The following is a 24,135-nucleotide window of genomic DNA, read 5'->3' on the forward strand; positions in this document are numbered from 1 at the left end:
GGAGCTAAACATCCATTGTCAACAAAAATACATATGCAACTGCTCCTGTAAAAAGCCAGAAAAAACTACAGTAAATTATTATCCAGTTCAGCAAACCTTTGCACTCACCTGGAAAGCTAACATTAGTTAAAGAGAAAACAATCGGTTATATTAGGATCTATTTTTTACCTTCACAATGCAACAGATCTCAAGAATAAAAACCCACCATTTGAATGGTAGAAAATTTACTTCTGATTTTTAGTATTCACTGGTTTAAAGCAATGATTTAAAAATGGTGTTAAACCTCTCTTGTTTAAGTAACATTTTGAGGTGCTGCCATGAATTTGGGGCTCTTATTAATGTTACTGCTGGCTGTGCTACAACTACATTTTCCAGCAGACCACTGTTCTTTAAATCTTATTCTGAATGGGTCAGTTCTCAGACATCTAACATTACTTGTAGCCCTTTGCATATCAACACTCTTACTCTGGACAGCATCAGTAGTAACAGTTGGAAATTTAAGGCAAAGTGTTATATGTTGATATGACCTTAGCAGATAAATTGGAACATTATAAATCAAATTTCCTTCAATAAAGCACTGTCAGTAAAAGACATCTTTTTAAAAAAAAACAGCTTTAAGTGACTGATTACCAGTAGTGATAATTGTATCTGAAAGAAAAAAGAGGTTCTGAAAAGCATTACGATAGAACTAATGAAGGTAAAACTGCATGGCATTTCACGCATGAAGCATGTTAACGCTTCATTTTAAAATCTCAACAGTTTTCAGCCAACACTTTCCAAATCAATTAGCAATTTTGGAAAGTCTAATACTGAAGAGAGTTTTGGTTTTTATTATTTAGCTTCAACACGACAGATGCTTTGTATTTTCTAAGAGCAGAACTCTTAAAAAAAAAAAAAGCAAACATTGAACTGGCCATAAACCAGGTCCACAAACCTGCCAGATACCTCTTGCAATCTTGCCCTCACTGAACAGGCATTCCAGTGAAACAGTAAACAATCAGATATTTACTGTAAACTAAGGAGGATATTTCACCTTGTGGAACACATGTAAAGTTGACAGCTGCATCTAGCTCTTCTGAGGTGCAAGGACTTCTCTGAAGGGCTTGTGAGCAATTTATTACCACCAGAGGATTATCAGATTAAACAAAAAAGAGCAATCAATGAGCTGGTGCTCTACCTAACTCTGAAATACAACACAGAGTTTGATGCCTTCTAATACTGAAGGGATGACATTTCAGTTCAGTTAGGTTTCTGTATAACACTTTCCTTTCCTTAAAACTTTGTCAAACTTAAACTTGCAGATTTGAAAACAAAACTTTTTTTCTCTCTGTGAAAAACCGTGATTGCAACCTGATGTTAACTTCTGTAAGAACATATGGATACAATAAAGAACTTTAGAAAAAAGGAAAATAATGCCATGCATAGATACATCAAGCTGCTACTATATTTACCCACAAATGAGTGTTTACAGGTTGGTTTACCAGCATGTCTGTGTTAGGTGAAGTAAGGAAGAGATGCTACAAAGTCTCATGGAAGATTTGCATGGTGACTCCACCTACATCATTACAGCCTTCTCCCAATAAACCAAATTATTTCCTACAGGTATTATACTAATGTGAGTATGTAACACATGAGGAATATGTCCCACAACCTTTATAACCAGTTTATGCATTAGTTGCACAATGAATTAAAAAGTTACAGAACACCAACATATATCTGATATTTTCAAACACAGTTTGCACAGAAGGACCTCAAAACCAGTGTAATTTCAAGAGCAAAGCAATAAATATTTTAATCAAGAGCAAACGTTTTTTGTACATTTAGGACAGTCTACCAAAGGCTATGTTAGTATATCACAAATTGGAGAATGAACTGATTACTGTGATTAAAGACTGAATTATCAGACTATTACTGAAAATAAATTTTCTAATCTTGAAACTTCATGAATCTTACAAAGGGCAAGGGAACTACTACAACTTCCATAAGTGAAGCCTGATAACAGGAGAGAAAATATTCTGAAAAAGAAGAAAAAAAATCAAGCATTTAAAAAAAAAGTCTAGTTAATCTTAGAAATAATCCACATGAAAGTAAACCCAAAGAGACACCACTAGACAGTGCCCAAGACACAAGATACTTCTTTTATACCCTGACTAACTTATGGAATTGCATCACTACAGTAAGTGATTGTACTAAGGGCTCACATAACCCATAAGCTTGATAAAGTAGGAGGAAAAAAATAAAAGTCTGTGAAGGTGTCCTGAGTCCAGAAAAAACTTTGTTTGTTCTATTGCTATTTCAATTGTCAGAGTCATTTAGTCATTTATGAAGTCATTTCACAAACCAACACCCATTAAAATATCTTCCAATTATGGAATAAATATTTACAAACACAAACAACATCAGACTCCAATACTAGCACAAATTATTTACATTTGAATCAGCTAACTTCTGACCTACTAATCATGCTGAATTGCCCTTTTTGATTTTGAAGCATCTCTTCATTATCAACATGACTATTATAGTTAGTAATAATTTGTAGTTGCTATTTTAAGACAGATATACAATGAGACAGAGTCATAGTCACAATTTAAAACTCAAACGGACAATTTTATCATTAGTAACTTAACCACAGCATCTCTTACATTCTGCCCCTTTCATAAGAGCAGTATTTCAGCTGTACAGCAATATTCAGACTTGAAATACAGATTTAATTAGTTCCCCAACTGGGAAATCAGAATCATGATTCATCCTTATCATCTGCATGATCCACAGGAATTAGTTCTGGTTGTTATTTTGTGCTATTAACTCCTGAATAAACTCATACAAACCCATACAACTGACAATTCCTTAAAGATACCTAAATTCTAATAATCTTCACTTATTTCAGAGGAAGTGTTGAAGAAGTCTTTATTCTATGTATTCTCTACAACAATATAAATTTGATCCATCAGCAACACTTAAGAATCATTTTCACAGCCAAAATGAACTCATCAATTGATAATTTCCACCCTTTCCTTGTGCTCTATATGTTGTCACAGGCCCCCAGCCTGGTAATAATTAGCACCGACTCCATGATTCATGGAAGGTTGATCAATCACTTTATTATTCTATACTTATTAAGAAACCTATCGCCCTTACAGGCAGTCATGATACAGGTGGACCCAATTGGTCCTCCAGTCCAAACACCATCACCATTAGCTAATTAAGAAACTACTCTTTGGTAAACAAATCTCCATAACTCATTCCACATGTTCACAACAACAGGTGCAGCAAGTGAAGATAAGAATTATTTATCATTCTTTTCTCTGATCTTCTCACAGTCTCTCAGGTGATGCCTGGGAAAGTTGTGTGCTGCTCTGTAGCCAGAGAGCTGCTGCCACACTCTATATGCAATATTATGTATTTTATATATTCTATTTTAAAAGCTACTTATTTGCATCTATTCCTCTTTTAACATTTCCTATACATACTTCTGAACACTTTTTAAAACGCTCAGTGCTGACTCAGGAAGATCCACGGATTAAACTGAAACAGCTGGAAAGAGTACTGGTCTGTTTTTCACCTCCCATCTCTCTCACACAAGCTTCAGCTCCCGCTGGAAAAATGGCCCAAGTGCTCTTGAAACTCCTCCAGCCATGTTAAGAGAAATCAAATTAGTGCTGTTCTGCCTTAATATCTGGGATTGGGGTAGGGTCTTTGAAGCAGTATCATCAGTCATCCCGATTTCATCAAAACCTGCTTGTCCATCAGTTTAGTGAGTATCTTCTCTCTTAATCAAATTCCTGAAGAAATGACATTTAGCACCAGATTTTACATCATTCACAAATCATCACGGAGGAGAGCTCTAAGCCTAAAGCCAGTGTTTGAGACTCCTTACCTTCATTTTTGTCAGCATCCAACAAATTCTGAAACTCTGTATGGAATATCTCCAGGTGTTTTTCGATAAGTACTTGCTCACACTTTCGTGCTAACTCATCTTGTGTGCTCTCATGGAGATATACCTGAACTCTACGCTGCTCCTCAAGAAGGCGAGCTTCAGCCTACAGAAACACAGAGATAAACATGAAAACCTGCAGGGAAGGCAGAACACAAATCCAACAGCAGAAAACTGGTGACTGTTCAGTAAATTCTTCTAGAAAATAACAACAACAAGCAAACTTCTCTCTCTAGTCTGCTGTTATGGACCACCTACTTCAGCAGTTATTTTTCCAGGAATCATAATATACATTTGGAACTGATGTTTATGTTGATGAAAATACAGTGTGCTGTTTAAATGGCGGGGCAGAATCACAGCAAAACTGTTTTCCTGTTACTTGTGAATGAGGAGTTCACAGATGGAAATCTGCTGTCAGAAAAAGAGAAAGCCGCTGACATGAGATGCTGGCAGTTTTAGGATCAGCAAGTTCTCCAACAGAACAGAGGTAGTTCTGAGGTAGTTTAAGACAAAAACGAATGTATTTCATGGCTCCACAAAACTAAAAAGCAGAAAGCTACAATTTAACACTATGCCCATGACAAATTTATTTGAATATTCTCATCTACATTCTTACACAGAAAAGCTTCCCAATAAATTACAGTCATTTAAATTATACTAGCATTTAGTTTGGCATATGAAATACTACATATGTGTATCTTCTTGGCAAACTAAAATTCTAAATATCATTCAAGGAATAGAACTTACACCAAAATGTAAAGCTGAAATTGTTTACATAACAATTACCTCCATTTTGTTTGCAAAAGTGTTGAGGATTTGCATTACAAACCATTTGTAACTGCAGCACATTATTAGGGTAATAATACACATAAAGGGTGTATGTCCTCTTATCAGCTCAAATTATTTAAATTAACATCATCATCAAGAAAATGGAATTATATTAATTTGTTGTCCTAGTAGGCCAGAGTAACAAGCAAGTATGAAAGATCATATTGTGGACAATAAAAAAGGAACAGTTACACTGCAAATGCACTGCCCCACACATGGACAGCTTTAAATCATCTAAGCGACTGTTAGCTTCACTCATTCTGCAATGATTTTGCACTTAGGTCTTGTGAAATGATCCTGGATTAGTGTCTCCTAGAGCTAAACCAGTACTGATCAAAATACAGGAAATGAAATCAGAAACTTGAGAAGGGATAGAAGCTCCAGCTCCAGAGTACTTGCCAGTTTCTTACCAGTAAAGAGTAACAATCAACTTCCTTACTGACAGCAAATAGCAGCAAATCTTTCTTATGAACACTGGAACTACTTAGCCTGTATTTAATAAATTCTGTATTTGTGTAGTTAGGAAATTCCGCTGCTTCTTAAAATATCCTTAGGCCTTCACTTTTAATGTTAACAGTCAGCTCTCATTGTGAGCTCTTCTATGAAAAGAAGTATTTACTCTAACTTCATGTTTCCTTATACTTTCTGTTTTATTTGGTGTTCTTATAACTACATTTTCCTTTTAAAGTCACAGTGCAGAAACAAGTGAAAAATAATTAGTTCACACAACAGTATCTTTACTTGTTTCAACTATAAAGAAGTGGAAGACTGTATTTCAAGGAATGGTGTTAAGAAATACTGACCTTTTTCCCTACAGCACATCAGGCTATGCCAACTTTACTCATGAGTTCTGGCCTGAGAAGAAAAATTCACAATCCTTCTAAACTCAGTAAGTCTGCCTATGTAACTACATACACAAATCCTAGTTCTAGTTAAGATTTCACTGACTGTTCTACAAGACACTATCACAATTCTACTGTAACACAGTAACAGTCATGCTATGCTGGTGTGCCCTAAGGTACTCCGAGGTTTCTTTATATTTTGCAATGCTATTTATCGCCAGACGGAACTCAAAGTACAGTGCTCCAATGAGAATGTCAAGTAAGTATACTAACTTATTTACTTTGAGATTACTCTGTTCACGGTTCATGCTTCCATCAGATTACTTTTAAGATCTTACAGCCACTAGTATGTAAGGAGATGCCAAGAGTGCCCAAATGGCTTGTATACATCTCTAATATATTAATTTGAGCAAATACATAAGGCTACACACTTTCCTGCTGAACATTTCCCCTGCTGTCTGCTAACTTTGTATGTGCTTTCATCTTCAACATCAGCTTCAAGCAAACCAAGTTGTTGTTTTGTGGATTTCTGAAGCCTTGAGGATTGTTTAGGGTACTAATCAGCTATTTCTACTTGTCCATAATCTCTAGTTCTTGAAATAGCAATGACCTTCAGACAGCTTCTTACTGTCCTGTACCAAGAAAGTCTGGATGAGCCAGTCATTCAGGTCCCGAATGACTGAAATTTCCTTACTTTCTCTTTATATATACTTTAGGATGAAAGTTAAAACAAGAACTTGAAAGGGAAGAAAAAAAATTAATTCAACAACAGAAAAGTAAACAAAGGTTGGTCTGGTAATTATTGGGACACTACTAAAGGTACAATTCCTTTTACTGTGTTATTGGACTTCCCCTCCAATCTTTTTCTTTTCTTTTGGGGTAATTCATTGACTTTAATGCCAAGAGTTAAGAAAGGATATATTCTGTGTTAAAAAGCATTACACAAAGAATACCGCAGGGAGGGATGTGTATCTGCACATTACATACTTAAAAAGTTCTCTTATTTTTTAACTAAGCTGAAAGGGAATAAACAAGCAGCAATTTAGAAAGTGAAGAAATGGGCCAAGAAAAAAATATATGAAGCAGCACTTGTCCAAGGTGGAAGATGACCTATCTACTACTGGGTCAGTAAGACTGACCTAATAACCAGGCCAGAAATAGCCAGTGTTTATCCTGCTGGCCCTTAGTTGCCCTGGGATCCCCAAAACCAGAGACTAATTAAGAATTTAAACCTGGCCTCTGTTGATCAGAAGTGCTTTGTAGGGGCTCACAACACTAAAATATTCTGAGAGAATTAAAGCTAATTAATGATGTATTTCCTTAGCCAGCTTGCTCAGGAAGGTACTTCAATAAGTGTGTCACCACACTGTTTCTTGTACTGGAATGATAAACTTGTGGTATTAAAGCAGAATTATTGTTTTGGTGTCTTGAAGTCTAAAATATCGAAATTTATTTTAATAAAAATCTTCTGGTTTTACTGTTCAGAAATCTTCCTACTTTCACTGTATTCACTGAAGTGAGGTAAGGAGACAAACTTCAGACCAGATAAACACAGAAGCAAATCACTACAGGGAAAACCAGCTGTTTCTGTAAAATAACCATAATTTTAAGAAAAGTTTAAGAAACTTTTAATAAAAGCCTAGAACATATATTCCTTTATCTCTAAAAAAATCTGTATCCAGAAAAACAAAAATCAGAAAGCAGATTAAGTAACTTACCTTCTTCATGTACTCTGTGACTGGGTTCTGTTGCAAGAATTCAGTACTTTCTCGTGTATAAAATCTCTCTGTGTCAGCAAGAAACTGAGATTCAAAGGATTCTTTATAGACAGTTAGTGTAGGTCCTTTTGCAAATGCATCATCTTCATTCAGCCCCAGCTCCACTAAAGGAAAAAAACACAACCAAACAAAAAAGACCAAGAAATAAAAAAATTGGTTTTTTATGAAGTGGTCTCCTGCAAATAAACAAGGACACTCCTTCTAATTTAGATGAAAGCAATCAACTGGGACTGCATCAGCATCACTTTTAAAAAAGAACATTGATTTTGCATTTAAAAAATATCAGTACAAGACATTACTAACGTCAACTACACTTTAAGATACATTTCTTAAATGTAGGATTATAGGATTTGGAAAACTTCGCTTTCTCAAATGCTAGTTCAAATTCTCCTTTCATTTTTCCCTCTTAAGAGTTCCAGATGATATGCTTTCGCTTTCATTAATGAAACAGATCAGTAATTTGGATGGCAATGCTCTCAATATTATGCAAAAGGGAAAAAGCAACCCCACTCTGCTATGCAAAATAGCATCCCTCCCCACTTCCAGATTTAGTTCCATAATAACTGATTTGTAAATGATGAACACTCTTGTCTATCAGTTGCACTCTCAAGTTTCACAAATATGGTACAATCATCTGTTATTGTATAAAGTATCAGTAAAATGTGAAGTTAAACAATACAGAATTGCGTTTACATTACTGTAAAAAAAAATCTTTACTGGACATATGAGGAGGTGGGATGTTACTTCTGGGCTCTGATAGGGTACATACATTTATTTATTTTTAAGAAAGTAACAGAATCTTAAAGAAATCACATTTACCATAGGATTGTACAACTCCACTGATCAGCCTTGTATTGATAGTTTCACCATTTCTTTCCTTTTCAATCAATTTCAACACTGCATTTGTTACCTTAGAAAACAGGGATTAAAAGTTAAGTCAAGCACAGAGAAAGCAGCTGGTAGATCAAGCACCATACTTAATTAGGAGTGTATTTCCATATTCATTAAAAGTCAGGCACCTTGAGAACAACATTTAAGGAGATGTGAACATATAAAGTTCCTACAGAGAATGATACTCCTTTAAGTTATACAACATAATTATAATCTAATTAGTGGTAAGGTGTATATGGGTATTAAAGCGCTTAGTGGTTTTTTTTTTCTTTAATTAAAAAACAAAAAAAAACCAAAAAAAACCCCCAAAAAAACCAAACAAAAAACCTTCAAAGCCAAACTTCTCTTTTTTTTCTTTATACCTGAAATACAAAACACTGTAGTAAGACCTGAGCTAATCATCTGTTCTTCAGACAAACAATCTGCTGCAACTACTTCATCATGAAGTACTGGTAAGAAGTGAAATCAACATACACATGTACCTAAAATTTGTGATGGAATGCCTTGTTTTATATTGTGCTGGTTCACTAATTTTAAACATTTGGCTGACCTGAGTCTCCCAGGCATCACTGTAAATGTAACAACTCACAGTAACATTCGGAGACCAAAATCCCAGCCTGTCCCTATCTGTTCTCATCCAATCTTGACTCCCAAACCTTAAGACATGACTGTCATCAGCCTGTACTCCTGCCTAATTTAGTAACCACTGAAACTGCTACTTCAAGTCCCCTTAGCTTATTTTAAAAAAAGCCAAGGGTCCTCTCAGGAAAGAGATAACAGAACAGTCTTGGTATCAAGGTTCAATCACACACACAAAGGTCTATTTATCTGCTTTTTTAGAATCACAAAGGAGAAGCAGAAGGCTCAATTTTATTTTCCAGGTCTGTGCACACCCCCATCCCCCCCCAGACTCCTTGAAGCAGTTACTAACAATATATGAAATTAACCATATAAAATAACACTAGAGTTGTAATATATTAATATATATATACCTGCTTATTTAATGGCCTGAATAAGCAGTCTCTCCAGGTCACCAAGGCAAGCTAGAAGTAAAGGAAGGGAGAAAAAAAATAGAATAAAGAAAATATTTACATATACATGTAGGGTAACTCCCTTTAAGGAAAGCTGATATAATATGCAAACTAATCAGAACTTCTAAAACTATCTTTTGACACACATATTTCTCAAGCAATGAGATTGTTTCACATTAAAATTACAACCGGGTTTACCACTACCACTAAGTTGTTCCTTTTTCTACCAGGGGATCCACTGCCAACTCTGGAAACCAACAAAACCCACTTTGAATGACTTTGAAAACACACAGCTTTTTGTGTTGGCATTTTCCAAACTGACATAGTCCCTTAGCATTAGGCTACTAAAGTTAAGAAGAAGGGAACTAAGGATATCAACTGTTTTTCTACCATATGCAAAATTATTTTAGTGAAACAGGAAAATAGCACAGCACTTTCCTAATGCTTCACCAGTAAGGAGAGTAACTACCCTTTATTTTAAAAAAACCCTTTTAGTTACCTGAGACAGTGAAGTTCTGTTAAGTTCTTATATTACTTCACATTACAAAAAATTATCAAGATCACATATCAATTTTTCAGAACTGTACCAAAATAACTTGCACTACAAACCAAATGTTGTCCGAATTTTAGCAGCTTGGATGCTAAAAAATTTGTAGAAATATATTGAAGGCATCAGCAAAAAAAAAAAATACTGTTTACTGCTTCATTTGGTGTTTGAAATGCTTGGCTGAATTGTAAGTAGGATGACAATGCCATGCTGAGGCACACAGATAACACTAAGCAGCAAACATTCAGACAACCCTCAACAGTCTACTGCTGAAGTCCCAAAACATACAAGGCAGATTAAACATCTCACAGACTTAGACCCTTGGGATTTTTACAAATATACTGAAGTAGGAGTAGGGAAAGGAGGGAGAATGCCATTTTGCCCACTTCTTCAAAATGTCTATGAACCTCCTACAAGATTCAAGGAGTGATCTGTAGAATGATAATGCAAACATGGCAGATGGAATGGACAAATCACTCACTTCAAAAAGCTACTTACTGAATAAATTTCATATATTCCTTTACGACCTTCATCGCACTCACGACGAACCCAATGTCGATTGAGGTAGGCACATATCCCATTCAATACTTTGCTTGAAAACCTATAATCTTCCCACTGTTGAGTGTAGAATTTCAGCACACTCTCATCCATCAAATCTTCACCATCCTGAAATTACAAGTTTGCCAGTACTGTTGCACAATTTTAAGGTACAGCCAAGACATATCAGGGTATACAAACTGACTGTGTAATAAATCTACACCATGCAATGTATTTACAGGAAACATACTGCTAATACATTTAGTTCTACATTAATAAAGCACAAATCCAGTATTAGATTTTGAAATTAAAAGGCTGGAAAAAAATGCATAGCACAGATAAAGTTCCAGAAGACATCCCTGTCCCTCTGGATGCAAGACAACATCCAGCTCTATTAGTAGTTTATTTATTAAACTAAAGTAAAGTCTACCATCAGGCATTTCCAACATGACAGGCATCCATTTTTTCAGCATTCTTAATATGCTGGTTAATTGCTTGGAAAGTTCAGCTATTCTTGCTCAAGTTCAGGACAGCTTAAGATGTCATGTGACATTACTTCCATAAAACACAGGAATGTTGTTTTGGCTTGAAGAGGAAAAGCAGCTCACAGGTACAAGCTTAGGAACTGATCTATGTCTGAGGTAAAGCCAACAAAACATTCTAATGGCTACAGAGACAAAAGTACCTTTTAAAATCATTCAGTTAACTTCCAGTGGCTGCACACACCTCTAAGCTTGTTGATACAGCTTTTCTTCTCAGCCCAGTTTATGTTACTGCAAGTGCAGATCAATCTCATACCCCATCTTACCTTAAGGAGATTAGTCAAGTAGTTCTTCAGAAATTCTTTTAGCCGTTTGTACAATTCCAAGCCAACAAACTGAGCACCTCCAGGTGTCTGTCCCTTTTTCGATTTAGAAGGAGGTACTCCTGCTCCCCGTGCTTGATTCGACTGGTGTACACTGGTACAGTAGTTATAAACATGACTGACAGGAAAGTTAAGGAATATATTTGCCACCGTTAAGACATTAAAAATACAATAAAACCAATGTTAATTTCAATAAGCTATTATTTATACAACTGTAAATGACTTAAACATAATGCATTACAAGATGCACTAGCCCACATCAAATCAAATCACAGCTAAGAAAATTAAGTAATTTTCAGCAGAATTATCTGCAGCAAAATTGTGTCAGACTGAGAGCACTGCAAGTACTGACCCCAACATTAAATTTATTTAATGCTTACTTAACAAGACCACCAAGAAAACAAAGCAGTGGAATTTGCTGATAAGATTATTTAAATGGAATTTATTTGATCTATTATATTGGTGTTCTATAAATACATAAGCTTTTATTTGAACTGAAAGAAATTTCAATACTAGCCTCAAGCAACATTCAGTAGTTGAAAACACAAGAGAATACTTTTGCATTCTTTCAAACACCATCCTCTATAAAAGATTTGGCCACTTAAGATTGGCACACAGGATGAACCTGGAAAGCAGTAATGGTGAAACACACACACACATTTAAATGCACACCATAAGATGAGATTCACTAAAACCCAATTTTAGGCTACAAGTTAATCCCAACATTTTAGTGTAAAATCACAGTCATAGAATTGTTTAGATCAAAAAATACTTCTATGATGAGTCCAACCATTAATACAGCACCACCAAGTCACCACTAAACCATCTCCCTAATCACCCTATCTAAGGATCTTTTAAATACCTCCAGAGACACTGATTCCACCACCTATCTGGACACATCATTCCAATGCATGACAACACTTACAGTAAAGAAAGTTTTCCTAATATCCAACCTACTTCTCCTCTGATGCAACTTAGGGCCATTTCCTCTTGTCCTGTTGCTTATTACATGGGAGAAGGGGATAACCCTTGTCTTGAACTCCTTTCAGGTAGTTGTAGAGAGCAATGAGGTCTGTCCTGAGCCTCCTTTTCTCCAGGCTAAACACTCCCAGCTCCCTCAGCCTCTCCTCATCAGCCTTGTGCTCCAGGCCCTTCCCCAGCTCTGTTGCCTTTCTCTGAACATGCTCCAGCCCCTCAATGTCTTTCCTGTTGTAAGAAGCCCAGAACTGGACACAGGATTTGAGGTGCTAACTGTAGCAGGATCATCACTGCCCTGCTCCTGCTGGCCACACTATTGCTGATATAGGCCAGGATGTCATTGGCCTTCTTGGCCACCTGGGCACATGCTGTCTCACATTCAGACAGATGTCAAACAGCACCCCCAGGTCCTTTTCCATGGGGCAGCTTTCCAGCCACTCTTCCCCCAACCTGCAGCACTGCCTGGGGTTGTTGTGGTTAAAGTGCAGGACCCAGCACTTGGCCTTGCTGAACCTTGTACCACAGGCCTCAGCTCACTGGCCTTGCCTCTTTGGACCCCTCTGCAGAGCCTACCCATACTCCAGCAGATCAGCACCCTCAGCCAACTCGGCATGCTCTGCCAAATCACTGAGGGTGCACTTGATCCCCTTGTCTCAGTCATTGCTGAACAGAACTGGCTCCAGCACTGAGCCCTTGGGAAGAAGGCTTGTGACTGGCTGCGTGCCTGCTGCCTTGCTACATGCATTCATACAAATGCACTTGGTTGAGCTGTTGATCCCACCGCCTTTTTTTTTTTTTTTTTTTTTTGGCTAGAAGCCCTAATTCCTGTGTGACCAGGCAATTCTGTGGTTTCTAACACAGTGACCCTTTTTTTTCTTTGCTGCCACATGGGTCTCCATTGCCTACCTCCACTGAGATATCAGACTGAAGGACCTCACTAGCACACCATCCCTCAAACACTGGCATGCTGCCCCCTGGTTTTTATCCGTTTTCCTTGTCAAATCTCGTTTAAAGCTCTCTCTAGAAGACCTGCTAACTCTGTTATCTGCAAATATACTTCTCCCTTTTTGAGACAGGTATACCATATCTGTCACCAGCAGGCCTGGTGTCATATAAACCTAGCACTGATTAAAAAAAAAAAAAATTCGGTCACTGACACCAGGCTCAGAGCCAAGTATTGATCTGCCAGCTCTTCCTGTTTCTTCTTTCATCATTCCTTGCAATTAGAAAGAGAAACGTGAAAACCACTTCAGCTTCTGATCTCTTAACCAGTCATCCTGAGTCCCTGAAGTCTCTTGATTACCTTTAGAGCTCTTGTTGTAACTTCACTGCTTTCTACCTGAAAAATCTGATAATTGTCCCAGGGTAGGAAGTCTGCTCTTTAAATCTTTAAGCCAGGTATCAGAGAGGCAGCAGATGCCCCTAGCAAGTGGCAGCAATATTTTTTCCTCTTACACTACTACAGCCTGGAAGACTTGCTGTAACTGTAAATGTAGCATTTCTAGAACACATTCTGTTTTCTCATCTAAAAACTCAAATATTCAGAATTCTTCCAAAGTAGTAAGTGGAAGTCACATTGTCCCAAACACTTCAAATAAGAAGGCATCCTTAAAGAAGCTGCATTCCACAAGCAAGAAAAATAAACTAACTAGGTACCACCTAAATTGAACTTGAAGAGAACTTAGATCTGACAATAAAAATCACCCTAATGACTCACACAAACAACAATCAGCCAACAGGAATGAAGCTACTGAGCACTCACTCTTCTATTGATAGTCCAAGGACAGGCTTTTGAGTCACATCCTTGTTAGAAAACATTGTATTAACCAATCCAGAATGTTTGATTTGGCTTTGTGTTTTTACAGAATCACTAGGTTGGAAGAGACCTTCAAGATCATCGAGTCTAACCCATGCTCTAACACCTCAACTAAACCATGGTACCCAGTGCCATATTCAGTCTCTTTTTAAACACATCCAGGGTGACTCCACCACCTCCCCCGCAGACCATTACAGTACTTCACCCCTCAACACAAGTGGACCCAGCTTTAATCACCAGACAGGTTTCCTCCACAGCACACCATGAACCAGGAAATTAATATATTGCACAGACTTGACTCTTATCTTTCCCTTCACAAAGTCCAGCACAATAAAATGGCAAGACATCAGCACAAATAAATACCAAGAGAATTATAAACGACAAAGATATGATGTCTTACAGTCATTATAAACAGATTTGCTTCTAAGTAGTAAAGCTTAAGAAGAAAACTGTCTCCAAATAATCAATTATCTTCCTTGTAATTAATTTTATAAAACACTTCATAGACAAAACATACCCTTAAACTGGGTATAATGATCAGAGTATCCTGCATGCCACCAGGAACAAGGCTCAGGGTCTTCACATCAAACTGTATGGAAAGCCTACTCACAGTCTATATTTACATGCTTATTCAGAAAGTCATTGCATTCTGTGCAAAGAAGTAATGCTCTTTGCCTAAGATTAACCCTTCTTGAAAATACACTGCGTACATTTATTTCTTATCCATTAACTCATCCAGATGCCAGTAAGTAAATTTCCCACGATGTCAGCCAATAACATAGACTTCATTTGTATTGAATTGAAGCAATTGAGCTTTTACTCAGCCTCTTATCAGCCACTGATTTCCTGGACATTAATGATTTCTTCCACCTCCTAGTCATTTGTTTGCTCAAATTCCCTGGCACTGTTGCTACTTTTACTATCTACACTTTGATTTCAGAATTCTCTGTTCAAGTGAAGAACACCACACAGCACAACCATTTTCCTCTAGATATGCAACTTATTGTCTTGCCACAAATAAGAAAAGCAGGTTTACCCCACAGGTTAATTTTAAAATAGCTAATATATAAATTTTTCTAAATTGTTTATGGAAAACTTCATCATGATATTATGAAATTAGGGCTGATTCATAAATACCCCCTTGACAGTCTTGTCTCATTCTTCCCCTCTCTTATCCCAAGTGGCTTTGAGCACGCTTGAAAATAGGAAGACTGTCGAGATGAAGGATAATTCTTGCAGTTTTGAGAGTACTGCCTGACAAAAACATTCTATTCATCTCTACAAACAATCACAACAGCATTCAGAAAAATAAAAGGCCAAGATTAGAAGACATAAGCCTTTTTCTTACCCCATACATTTTACTATTAAACCCAGGATTCATTGTAAAGTAAACACAGAGACTGAGACCTTTTGTCCATGCCTGACAGTAATCACCTCAGAGCTGCAACAAAAGTAATTCCAGTAATGCTCATCTTTATCTTTTATTCTGGCTTGAGATTTGCTAGCCAAAAGGTCCAAGACAGCACTTTTGAAGTGCTCTAGTTGCAAACTCACTTCAGTTTGACTTGTGTGGAACAATGCAAGTGTAACTCTTTGACATATTCTACATAAAGCATGCTCCCTCACACTTTGTTTACAATCTGTCCCCCCCATCTGCTAGAGCCAGCCCCTGACAGAAAGACTGACATATTCAAAACAAAATTAGATTTGCACTGCTTACAACAAAGTGTATGACAGTCCATCTGAGAATCACAACAGGAATGCTATGAAAAGAATTCCTAGTTGCAGAAAGCAAAATAAATCCCTCAATGCATGGTATGCTGGAAGCTATATACATATACAGTTACCAGGAAACATTTTTGGGAGTGTTTGCACAATTCCGTATAGCAATTTGCATACCATAACAAGCAGAGAAGTTAATTCATCAATAGAAAAGTTTGAACCACAGTGAAGCTCTGCAGATCCCCAAGCTGCTGAACTTGGACTGCTGAACTTCAGATTTGGCCCAGAAGACAAACCACCTAGAGGAAGAAAAGATCATGATCAATCTCATATGACCTCTACACCTTCCCTACAGTGAAGGAGAAATTTAATTTTCCTGTCTAAAATAAATTTGAGGTAGAAAACTGCAAAAAAGTTTATAAAATAATTCAGCATTTTGCTGTTCAAGATTAAATTCCTTTTCAAAACTTTATTCTCCTCCAAAAGTCTTCAAAACAAAAAGCAACCAAAGACAAATTATTTTTACCACCTCTGTCACCACTATAATTTACATTACTTTGGACAGTCTTGGCTCAGTTTCTAAAGATAGGCAACAGGAAAAAAAAAAAAATCCCATGCTGCCACACCCTAATGTATTTGAGGCCTTGTAGGAGATCACTTCCACTGGAGGAAATGGCCCTAACACACAATCCAGCTGGAGAGCTTACTTGCCACCTGGTTTCCAGTAGCATGGGAGTTCATGCAAGCAAACAGTCATGAGGACTGGGGAAGTAACCAACACTACAACCAACAGTGGTCCCTGGCCCCAGACCCTTTGGTGAGCAGATCCCAACTTCTGTGTCCACACTGGGGAAGTGAAACAGGCACTTTCAGCAGCACTGCATACATTTTTTGAGCAAGTATACCAACAGAACACAAGCTTGAGCATGTCATGGTCAACTCTAATCTACCCTCTGCCCTTGAAAAGTACCAAAGTACTCCATACAGGATTTTTCTTCTGGAAGCAACTGCAAACCAAAATTATATAAGAAAAACTATCAGTTGTGTAATTCAACACACAACAAGAAAGCACTCTACACTGATGAGTATAAATCATTCAGTTTTGCATAAGTCTTAAAGTTTTTAAAAGAAAATAGTTCTGCTGAGGTAGTAAGTGGTTCACCTTTAAACAGCACAGCCAGGTCCCCAGAGTTCTTTCATTTTGCTATGGAAAATAACTGGAAGAAGTCTGTGTGAGGAGCAGGTATGTAAAATTAAAGGAACTGAAAGGGAAGCAGAATGAACAGAACACAGCAGAAAACTATAGCGCAGAGATGCCCACAATAACACAGGCCAAACAACTGCCCAATCACAATTTCTCTCTCATTACTTCTAGTCTCTTGAAAATAAAGGTCAGTTTTAGGCATAAATTTACTGTTTCACAGACCTTAAGCAGTAATTAACTTCAGGCTCAGTAGCTGGCCTGCAGGACTAAATTGAGATTAATTCCACTTTTGTGAAAAATCTGTATTTTCCTAGATTACACCAAAGGCATGCAAGAACATCATATAGAGAATTACTGCAAACACTGATAGGAAAATTGCTAGGGAAGGCTATAGAAGCTTTGTATTATTGTACAACCACTTCTATTACAAATAACACAGATTATTATATTTACTAAAGAACAGCTTTATATATTTTCTTCAAAATTAAAGCCATTCAAGTCCTGTTGAAATCCAGAAGATTAGGCTGGATTACCCCAGACATAAGAGAAGATGCTAAGAGAAGTGGACATGCCTACATGACTTTAATGTTTTGTGAGTCAAATGGATGAAAGAATTTTGCATGAGTTTTTGAAATTATAAGGTTGTGAAAAACCAATCGCTTTTCAGAACAAGTGCTTTAAACACTCACTTTAGCTTTGTGAGGAGCAGCAGTAAAATAAACACCCCAGAAACCTTCATTCTTTTCTCGAAGGTATAAGCAAGAGATTTTATCTATGTTCAGTTCATCATCCAGTAAGTAAGGGTTATCCCCACAAAGCAATTCAGAGAAAGCAAACAAACAAAGTTAAGATCCTGTACCCAAACTCACACATTTACCACTTGTGATTAAGTTTCAATTGATAGATTTTGATACATTGATACATTAGTCTCTAGATTTGATACAACTGCTCCCCTAAAATACTCCACTTTAGACAAACCATTTTGGTCAGGAAAGGACTGAGGCAAGAGACTGAGAAGCTATTACAGCATCAGCCATGCAGCTGCTATGAAAATCCAGGCATAACTCAGCTCAAACATGTTTCTACAAGTCTGAGATCATAGACACTTTCAGCAAAAGCCATCTGAAGACTAATAGATAACGTCTTGTTTCTCTCTACAGCATAAACTGAAGTGCATCCCACAGAAGCACTGTTACAAGGAAAACACAAAATTTCAAAGCCAAATGCATAAACAAAGTCTTATGCCATAAACAAAGTCTTTATGCCAGCGAGCATAAGAACCTCCATAACTGAGGCTGCTTTTAAATTTCTTTCTTTGCATTGACAGAGGTTAGTTCTGAACAGAATATTATTGGTTACTATAAAAAGCAAGTAGAACAGCAAGCAATCATTGTGGAAGAGTGCATAAAGGAAATGATTGCACAAATATAAACATATTCTGCCCTTCTTTCAAACTGAAGATGCAATCTTTGTAAATACACACAATTATATGTACCTTTCCACACAAGAAAAACTCTATTATGTACCCTTGAAACATATCAACAAATACATTTACTTCTGCCTTCATGTTTCACACAAGCACTAACTGGAACATGAGAATTCCTATGAAATAAGATATTGAATATATGCAGGACTAACAGTAGCAGACAGAAGAGGCTGCCTTGATGTATCCAAAGTGACCTTAAACAATTTGACACTGAAGTGAAAGGATGACACTCTTAAGAGTAATAGAATCTTAAGAGAAAGTGGAACAGTGTCTGAGATGTAAATAAGAAGTGCATGCCCTAACACCTCAGTATCTTTTCGCATAGAAAGAGCATAATAATCTGTTCAGAAAGAAAAAAAACCAAGAACATACTGTGCTGCCTGGTAACAACAGATTCATGTGATTAGAAAATTAAATATTTTCAGTTTTAATATGCGTCTGCTGATCTAAAATCCTACTACAATACACGAATTCAAAAAGGAAAAAAGATTGCAATAGAAGCAACTACAAAAGACCTTGGCAAAGGATGCCAGAAAAGAGCTTCATGGTTTTGCTTGGTCAACATATACTACTGGTGCTGAATCTACTCACAGGTAAAAAAAAGTTAAATATATTTACACTTTCTATTTTATGAACAGACAGATTATACTGAGTCATCTGGTATTTTTAAAGTGCAAGCATACGACAATTATTTAATGTTCAACACAGTATTTTCCTATATCACTTGCTAATATGTGAGGAAAAAAATCCCATTTTATAAAATTATTACAGTAACCTTTTCTGATATACAATTACTTATATTTGATCCAATGGATAGTCAGTAGCCACCACTTTGTTAAAGTAAGTTAACAAAATTGAATCACAATAAGCAAGGATTTTTCATAAAATAATGAAATGTGACAGAACAGCCTAGCTTTTACCTATCCTTGACAAACTTCAAGCAATTATTTTGAAAATATTTACTAATGATAGCTAATAATGGAATAATGTAAGAAACACATTTTTAAGATCCAATTTACTGGTGTAAGACTTGAGCAAATTTTAAGTCACAATAAATTCAGTCACTTTCTTCAAATTTCCACATAAGACCTATATGATAATGATGCCAATCAACTAATGAAATGTATTCTAGGAACCTTTTGAAATCAATAGTGTAATTTTTATGTATATAACACATGAAAGACCTTGAAAGCCAATCTGAACACTGCAATCTGGACATTGCAACTTACATCTTAGTTAACCACATCATACCTTCTACAGTATTATAAACTCTTCTTATCACTGACAACATTTTAAGATATTCTCACGTAGATATAAATCTCATCTGTTATAAATTAAGAGCAATTGGACTCTTTAAACTAATTTTTTCTCAAATTTTCTTTAAATATTAAATTTGGACTAAAAGATTAGTCTGTTCTGTATGGGCATAAATTAACTAGATTGTTTAAAAGAATGCCTAAATATGCTTCTCAGGTTATGTTTTGTACATCAGGGCAGTGAAAGCATGAATTTATGTCAAAATTTTGGCATTTCAAATAAAGAGTGCACACATACAACAGAGAAGCACACCGCTAATCTTTCCATTCACCAGTGGTATCTGAAAATTGTTGATGTGTGCTTCTAAAAAAAAATAAAACATTTTAGCAAAGTTACTCAGCTCTTTGTCTAAGTCACTGTGAAAAATTACACTACTTTGATACAGTGTAGCAAAGTTTTGTAACATTTTAGTACTTGGCCTGAGAATCTTCTTAAAATACATAAAACAAAAAAAGTAACAAACCCCTTTCATTCTCTCTATTGACTTTCAATACAAATGTCAAGTAAACCCCAATTCATCCTCTCATACTATGAGGTTTGAGGAAAATAAATTGCAGGCTCACCATACAATTAGTTTGAAAAATGGACATCACTTTCTGCCAAAAGAGAAGAAAATAGCACAAGATGTATGAATATTTTATCACTGCCAAATGGAGTTAAGAAGAGGTGGCTATAAAGACAAGTGGCCTACAGCAATATGAATAAGTTGAGTAAGAATAATTCTAGTAAACTAGTAATAGGTTTTCAACCAACAATTCAAAACAGAAACTCAAAACTTGCTACAAAAAAGTATGGTTCTCTCTTGGACAGACTAATTGAAGTTTCCTCCAAACAGACTAAATGCCACGAGGAGATGTATACATATTCCCCCAAACACTGACTTTTACAAGAGAGTCCTGCGGATCACAGCCTCCAAACTAATAATCACTAAATGGAAAACAAGGTGAACAGGCCCTTCCCTCACAATATTAGTAGTCTGTTAGGTCTATTGTTCCTAGAAATCTAGTTAATTTTATTGGCTATTTCTCTTTTTGGCATAAAGTCAATGTTTGGCATGTAATTCTGAGCTAGCTTGTAATACTGGTTGTCAGATGATGTTAATTACTGTTATAGGAACGATTAGGCTCTTCAGTACTAGAAATACATAGTATCTGGGTAAGGAACAGAAAAACATCTAGATTTCATTTTCAAGAATATCACATGTGGGGGAAAAAAATGAAACACCAAAACAACAAACCGCACAAGAAGGAAAGACATGATCATCTGATCTCACAAAAAAAGGTACCTTGCAATTAATTTTGCACAAATAAATCTAAATTACAAGAAGTATGGATGAGGAACTTGGTAACCACCATTCAGAAACAAAATTTTTCGTTCACCTCTTCAATATTCTCAGATCTAGAAAACTTCTGGAATAATCAGCTTGTTTCTGCTCCCACTGAAATGAAGGGGAAAAAACCCACCTTAAGCACAGGCTCCAGCCTGTACTCAAGAAACTGAATTTACCATTTCATAAAGAGACCCTCTGAACAAAGAAAACAAGTGCAGTTGTGACAGAGGTCTGAACTGCTTGAATTGCGTTAACTATTCTAATTCTTTTCCAGAGGTACTTGAATAAGGCACAACAAAATCTTCTACATCTCCAGTCAATTTTGATTGAAAAATCGATAGCAGATACAGGACTGAAGGTATGTTTGCTTATCTGCACAGTTCCCCTCTTATAAGTTACAGGGATAAAATGAAATCCATTTCAGGAGCAATATTCTGACAAGAAAAAGAAAGGGAGTGGAGAGGGAAAGAGAGAAAGAGGACAAAAGAGGATGAGGAAAGACTAAACTGTCAATTGTCAAGACATTCTTGTAAGTACAGCTGATCTTCAGACCAATTACAGCTGCAACTGAAACTCATCTGCAGCTGTTCTGCTTTCCAAACTAAACTGGTTAATAAGCAAAGCTTCCTGAAAAGAAGTCTACCAGACTACAAGACTTGCTGTACACAAAGACTGGGCAAATATGTCACAGTTACTGCTTTGAAAGGGGTGCAATCTTTTAAGCACAACTTGTGAACACATGTACTTGGTATAGGATGCAAAATGCATTGCTATCTTCATAAGAGATTAAATACTCAGCCTAACCAGTACCAAATATTCTGAGTTATTGAACTATTATATTAAAGTCCAAACACTTGGAGAAAAAGTCCAAACTTTGGACTTTGGACACCACCAAAATGACCCCCTAAATTAATTAACTTAAGAAATTAACAAAAACAGTCCTTATTTTCGTACCAACAATTCCTCGAAGCAGAAGCAGGGAGGAAATGAGTAACTAATAGATAGTATATCCCTTTTACAGCTTCATTCTGAGCATCTTTGAGAATACCAGGAGAGGGAAAAAGCCAGTGTTTAACCATTACCATTGTAATCAGTAGTTAGTCTTCAGCTGCCATGCTTAACAGACCTCATGAACAAGAATATATTAAAGGCACTCACGAGAAAAAACTCTGAGCTTCGACTGCATGTCAAATTTCTAGCAGACATTCAACTTTTACGGACTTGTTTCACTGAGTCAAAACCAACGTTCAACCTAGCGCTGCAAGAAATCACTAATTTTAAATCTTAGGAAAAGTACTGGCCCTAAACACATGTTATTTCTTCTTCCCATCACAATTAAAAAAGTATCCTAGAAACAGTCGGTAGGCTGCTCAGGGCTTCTCCCACCATGGCTTGGAGCATGGATTCTGCAGATAGAAAAGATTACACGTTGATGCTAAGATTACATGTATAGAGAAACTTTACCTTAGAAAGTCCAGGGAACTACAGAATCGACTAGTTTATAGCCTTCAAACTCTGTCCTTTCAAAAACATTAATACAGACTAAAATTTTATATGCTGCAATTCCAAATCAGTGACAGCAACAGCTATACACATTAGTTCAGAATAATAACTTAATTAAAAAAAACCTAACTCTAAATACTGATAGAAAAAACCAGCAGAACTACTTAATGATAGGAAATGTATTCAGTCATCATTTCTATCATATGTACAGCAAAGTGTGTAGACCACCACCTTCTTAAGCAGTGCTGACTTTACTGAGCAATACAAGGTTACAAGAGTCAGGGCAGAACAAAAGATGGAAAACGAAGGTCATCAAATCCATTTACATGCCACCTTATAGGCAAAATAAAAAAGAATCTCCTTTCTAAATTAAGTCCTAAAGTCAAACACCGAAGCTATAACACAACAAGAGACACATTTCTCCTACAAATTAGTTTTTAAAAATCCTTATACACTACCCAATAGAAACAAGTTTCCTATGATCTTCCAAACAGTACCTCAGTGCATTTGAACAAGGAGGTTAACCCCCTTCCAGCATCTTATAACAACACCCAGAATGGGGAGATGCTGGAAAATAGCTCTCCAATGCAAGCAAGGAATTAAAGCAAAATCCACTGGAGACATTCGCACTCCATCTGGAAAATTACACAATCAAGTCAACAGTGAAGTATTACATAGAGAACAACAATTGAAAAATTTCCAGGTAACTGGACATGATTATCAGTAAGACCTGAAGCATAATGCCAGAGACTAACAGAGAAAAGAAGAGGAATTTCTGTTTTCTTTGTGTGCATTATGGACTCAAAATTCGACATTTTAATAAAATCTCTTTAAACATGTGCTCTATTAAAGATAATATTAATCAAACCTGAAATACAGAGGTAGCCTTAATAATTATGGAAGCCAGTTTTCCAGACAATAGAATGTTCCTGTTATTTGCCAGTAATATTAAATAGAAAAGGCCAATCTTCAAAACAAAACCATGCATTCTTAAAAGCCATTAAGTGAAATAGTTATGGAGCAATTTTGTGTCTAAAAAAGTAAAAAGCTGTCTCTAATATACCAGCAGTGAAAGCAATAACTATCATAGGCACTAGGATACGTGTAGAGTTCCATGTATCTGGATTTCGCCATACTTTGTCTGGTGTAAACCTGTTGAATTCCAGCTCTTAGGTCATCCCATATCTGGTCAAGACCAATCTGTTTAAGTCCATGTGGGTTCTGACTCCTATTCGATGACATTTTGTATTTCCTGTAAAGTTTTCCAGTGCAGCAGCCTGAGATCTTGTTATTCCTCCATCAGAATCACAAGTCAAGTAACATTCTAAACTCAGTTGCAGCAACTCAGCAAGATATTCTTTACACACAAAAAGTGATGTTTCCCAGGAGGATAACCTGCAACAGGAAAAGAAAACATACATGTTATATGACAGTCCAAGTTTATCCACACTAAAGATACAAAATTTATTATTTCATTGAAATACTGTCATTTATACAGATGAGAAATCCATCTTAAGATGTGAAAT

At 36.4% G+C, this 24,135-nt stretch overlaps 1 protein-coding gene across 1 annotated transcript in view; it reads right to left on the minus strand.

Annotated features, from left to right (window-relative positions):
• CUL1 (cullin 1) overlaps positions 1-23,954 on the minus strand; it is a 37,682-nt gene extending 13,728 nt beyond the window's left edge. Inside the window, exons 1-7 of the mRNA XM_053938012.1 lie at positions 23,712-23,954; positions 11,197-11,371; positions 10,350-10,517; positions 9,266-9,316; positions 8,202-8,292; positions 7,323-7,486; positions 3,878-4,040 (exon numbers count right to left, since the gene is read on the minus strand). Coding sequence (XP_053793987.1) covers positions 3,878-4,040; positions 7,323-7,486; positions 8,202-8,292; positions 9,266-9,316; positions 10,350-10,517; positions 11,197-11,371; positions 23,712-23,851 — 952 coding nt within the window. The 5' untranslated portion in view covers positions 23,852-23,954. The remainder of the gene's footprint in view (positions 1-3,877; positions 4,041-7,322; positions 7,487-8,201; positions 8,293-9,265; positions 9,317-10,349; positions 10,518-11,196; positions 11,372-23,711) is intronic.
• Between the last annotated feature and the right edge of the window lie 181 nt (positions 23,955-24,135).

Source organism: Vidua chalybeata, chromosome 1 (genome assembly GCF_026979565.1).
Source record: "Vidua chalybeata isolate OUT-0048 chromosome 1, bVidCha1 merged haplotype, whole genome shotgun sequence".
NCBI lineage: Eukaryota > Metazoa > Chordata > Aves > Passeriformes > Viduidae > Vidua > Vidua chalybeata.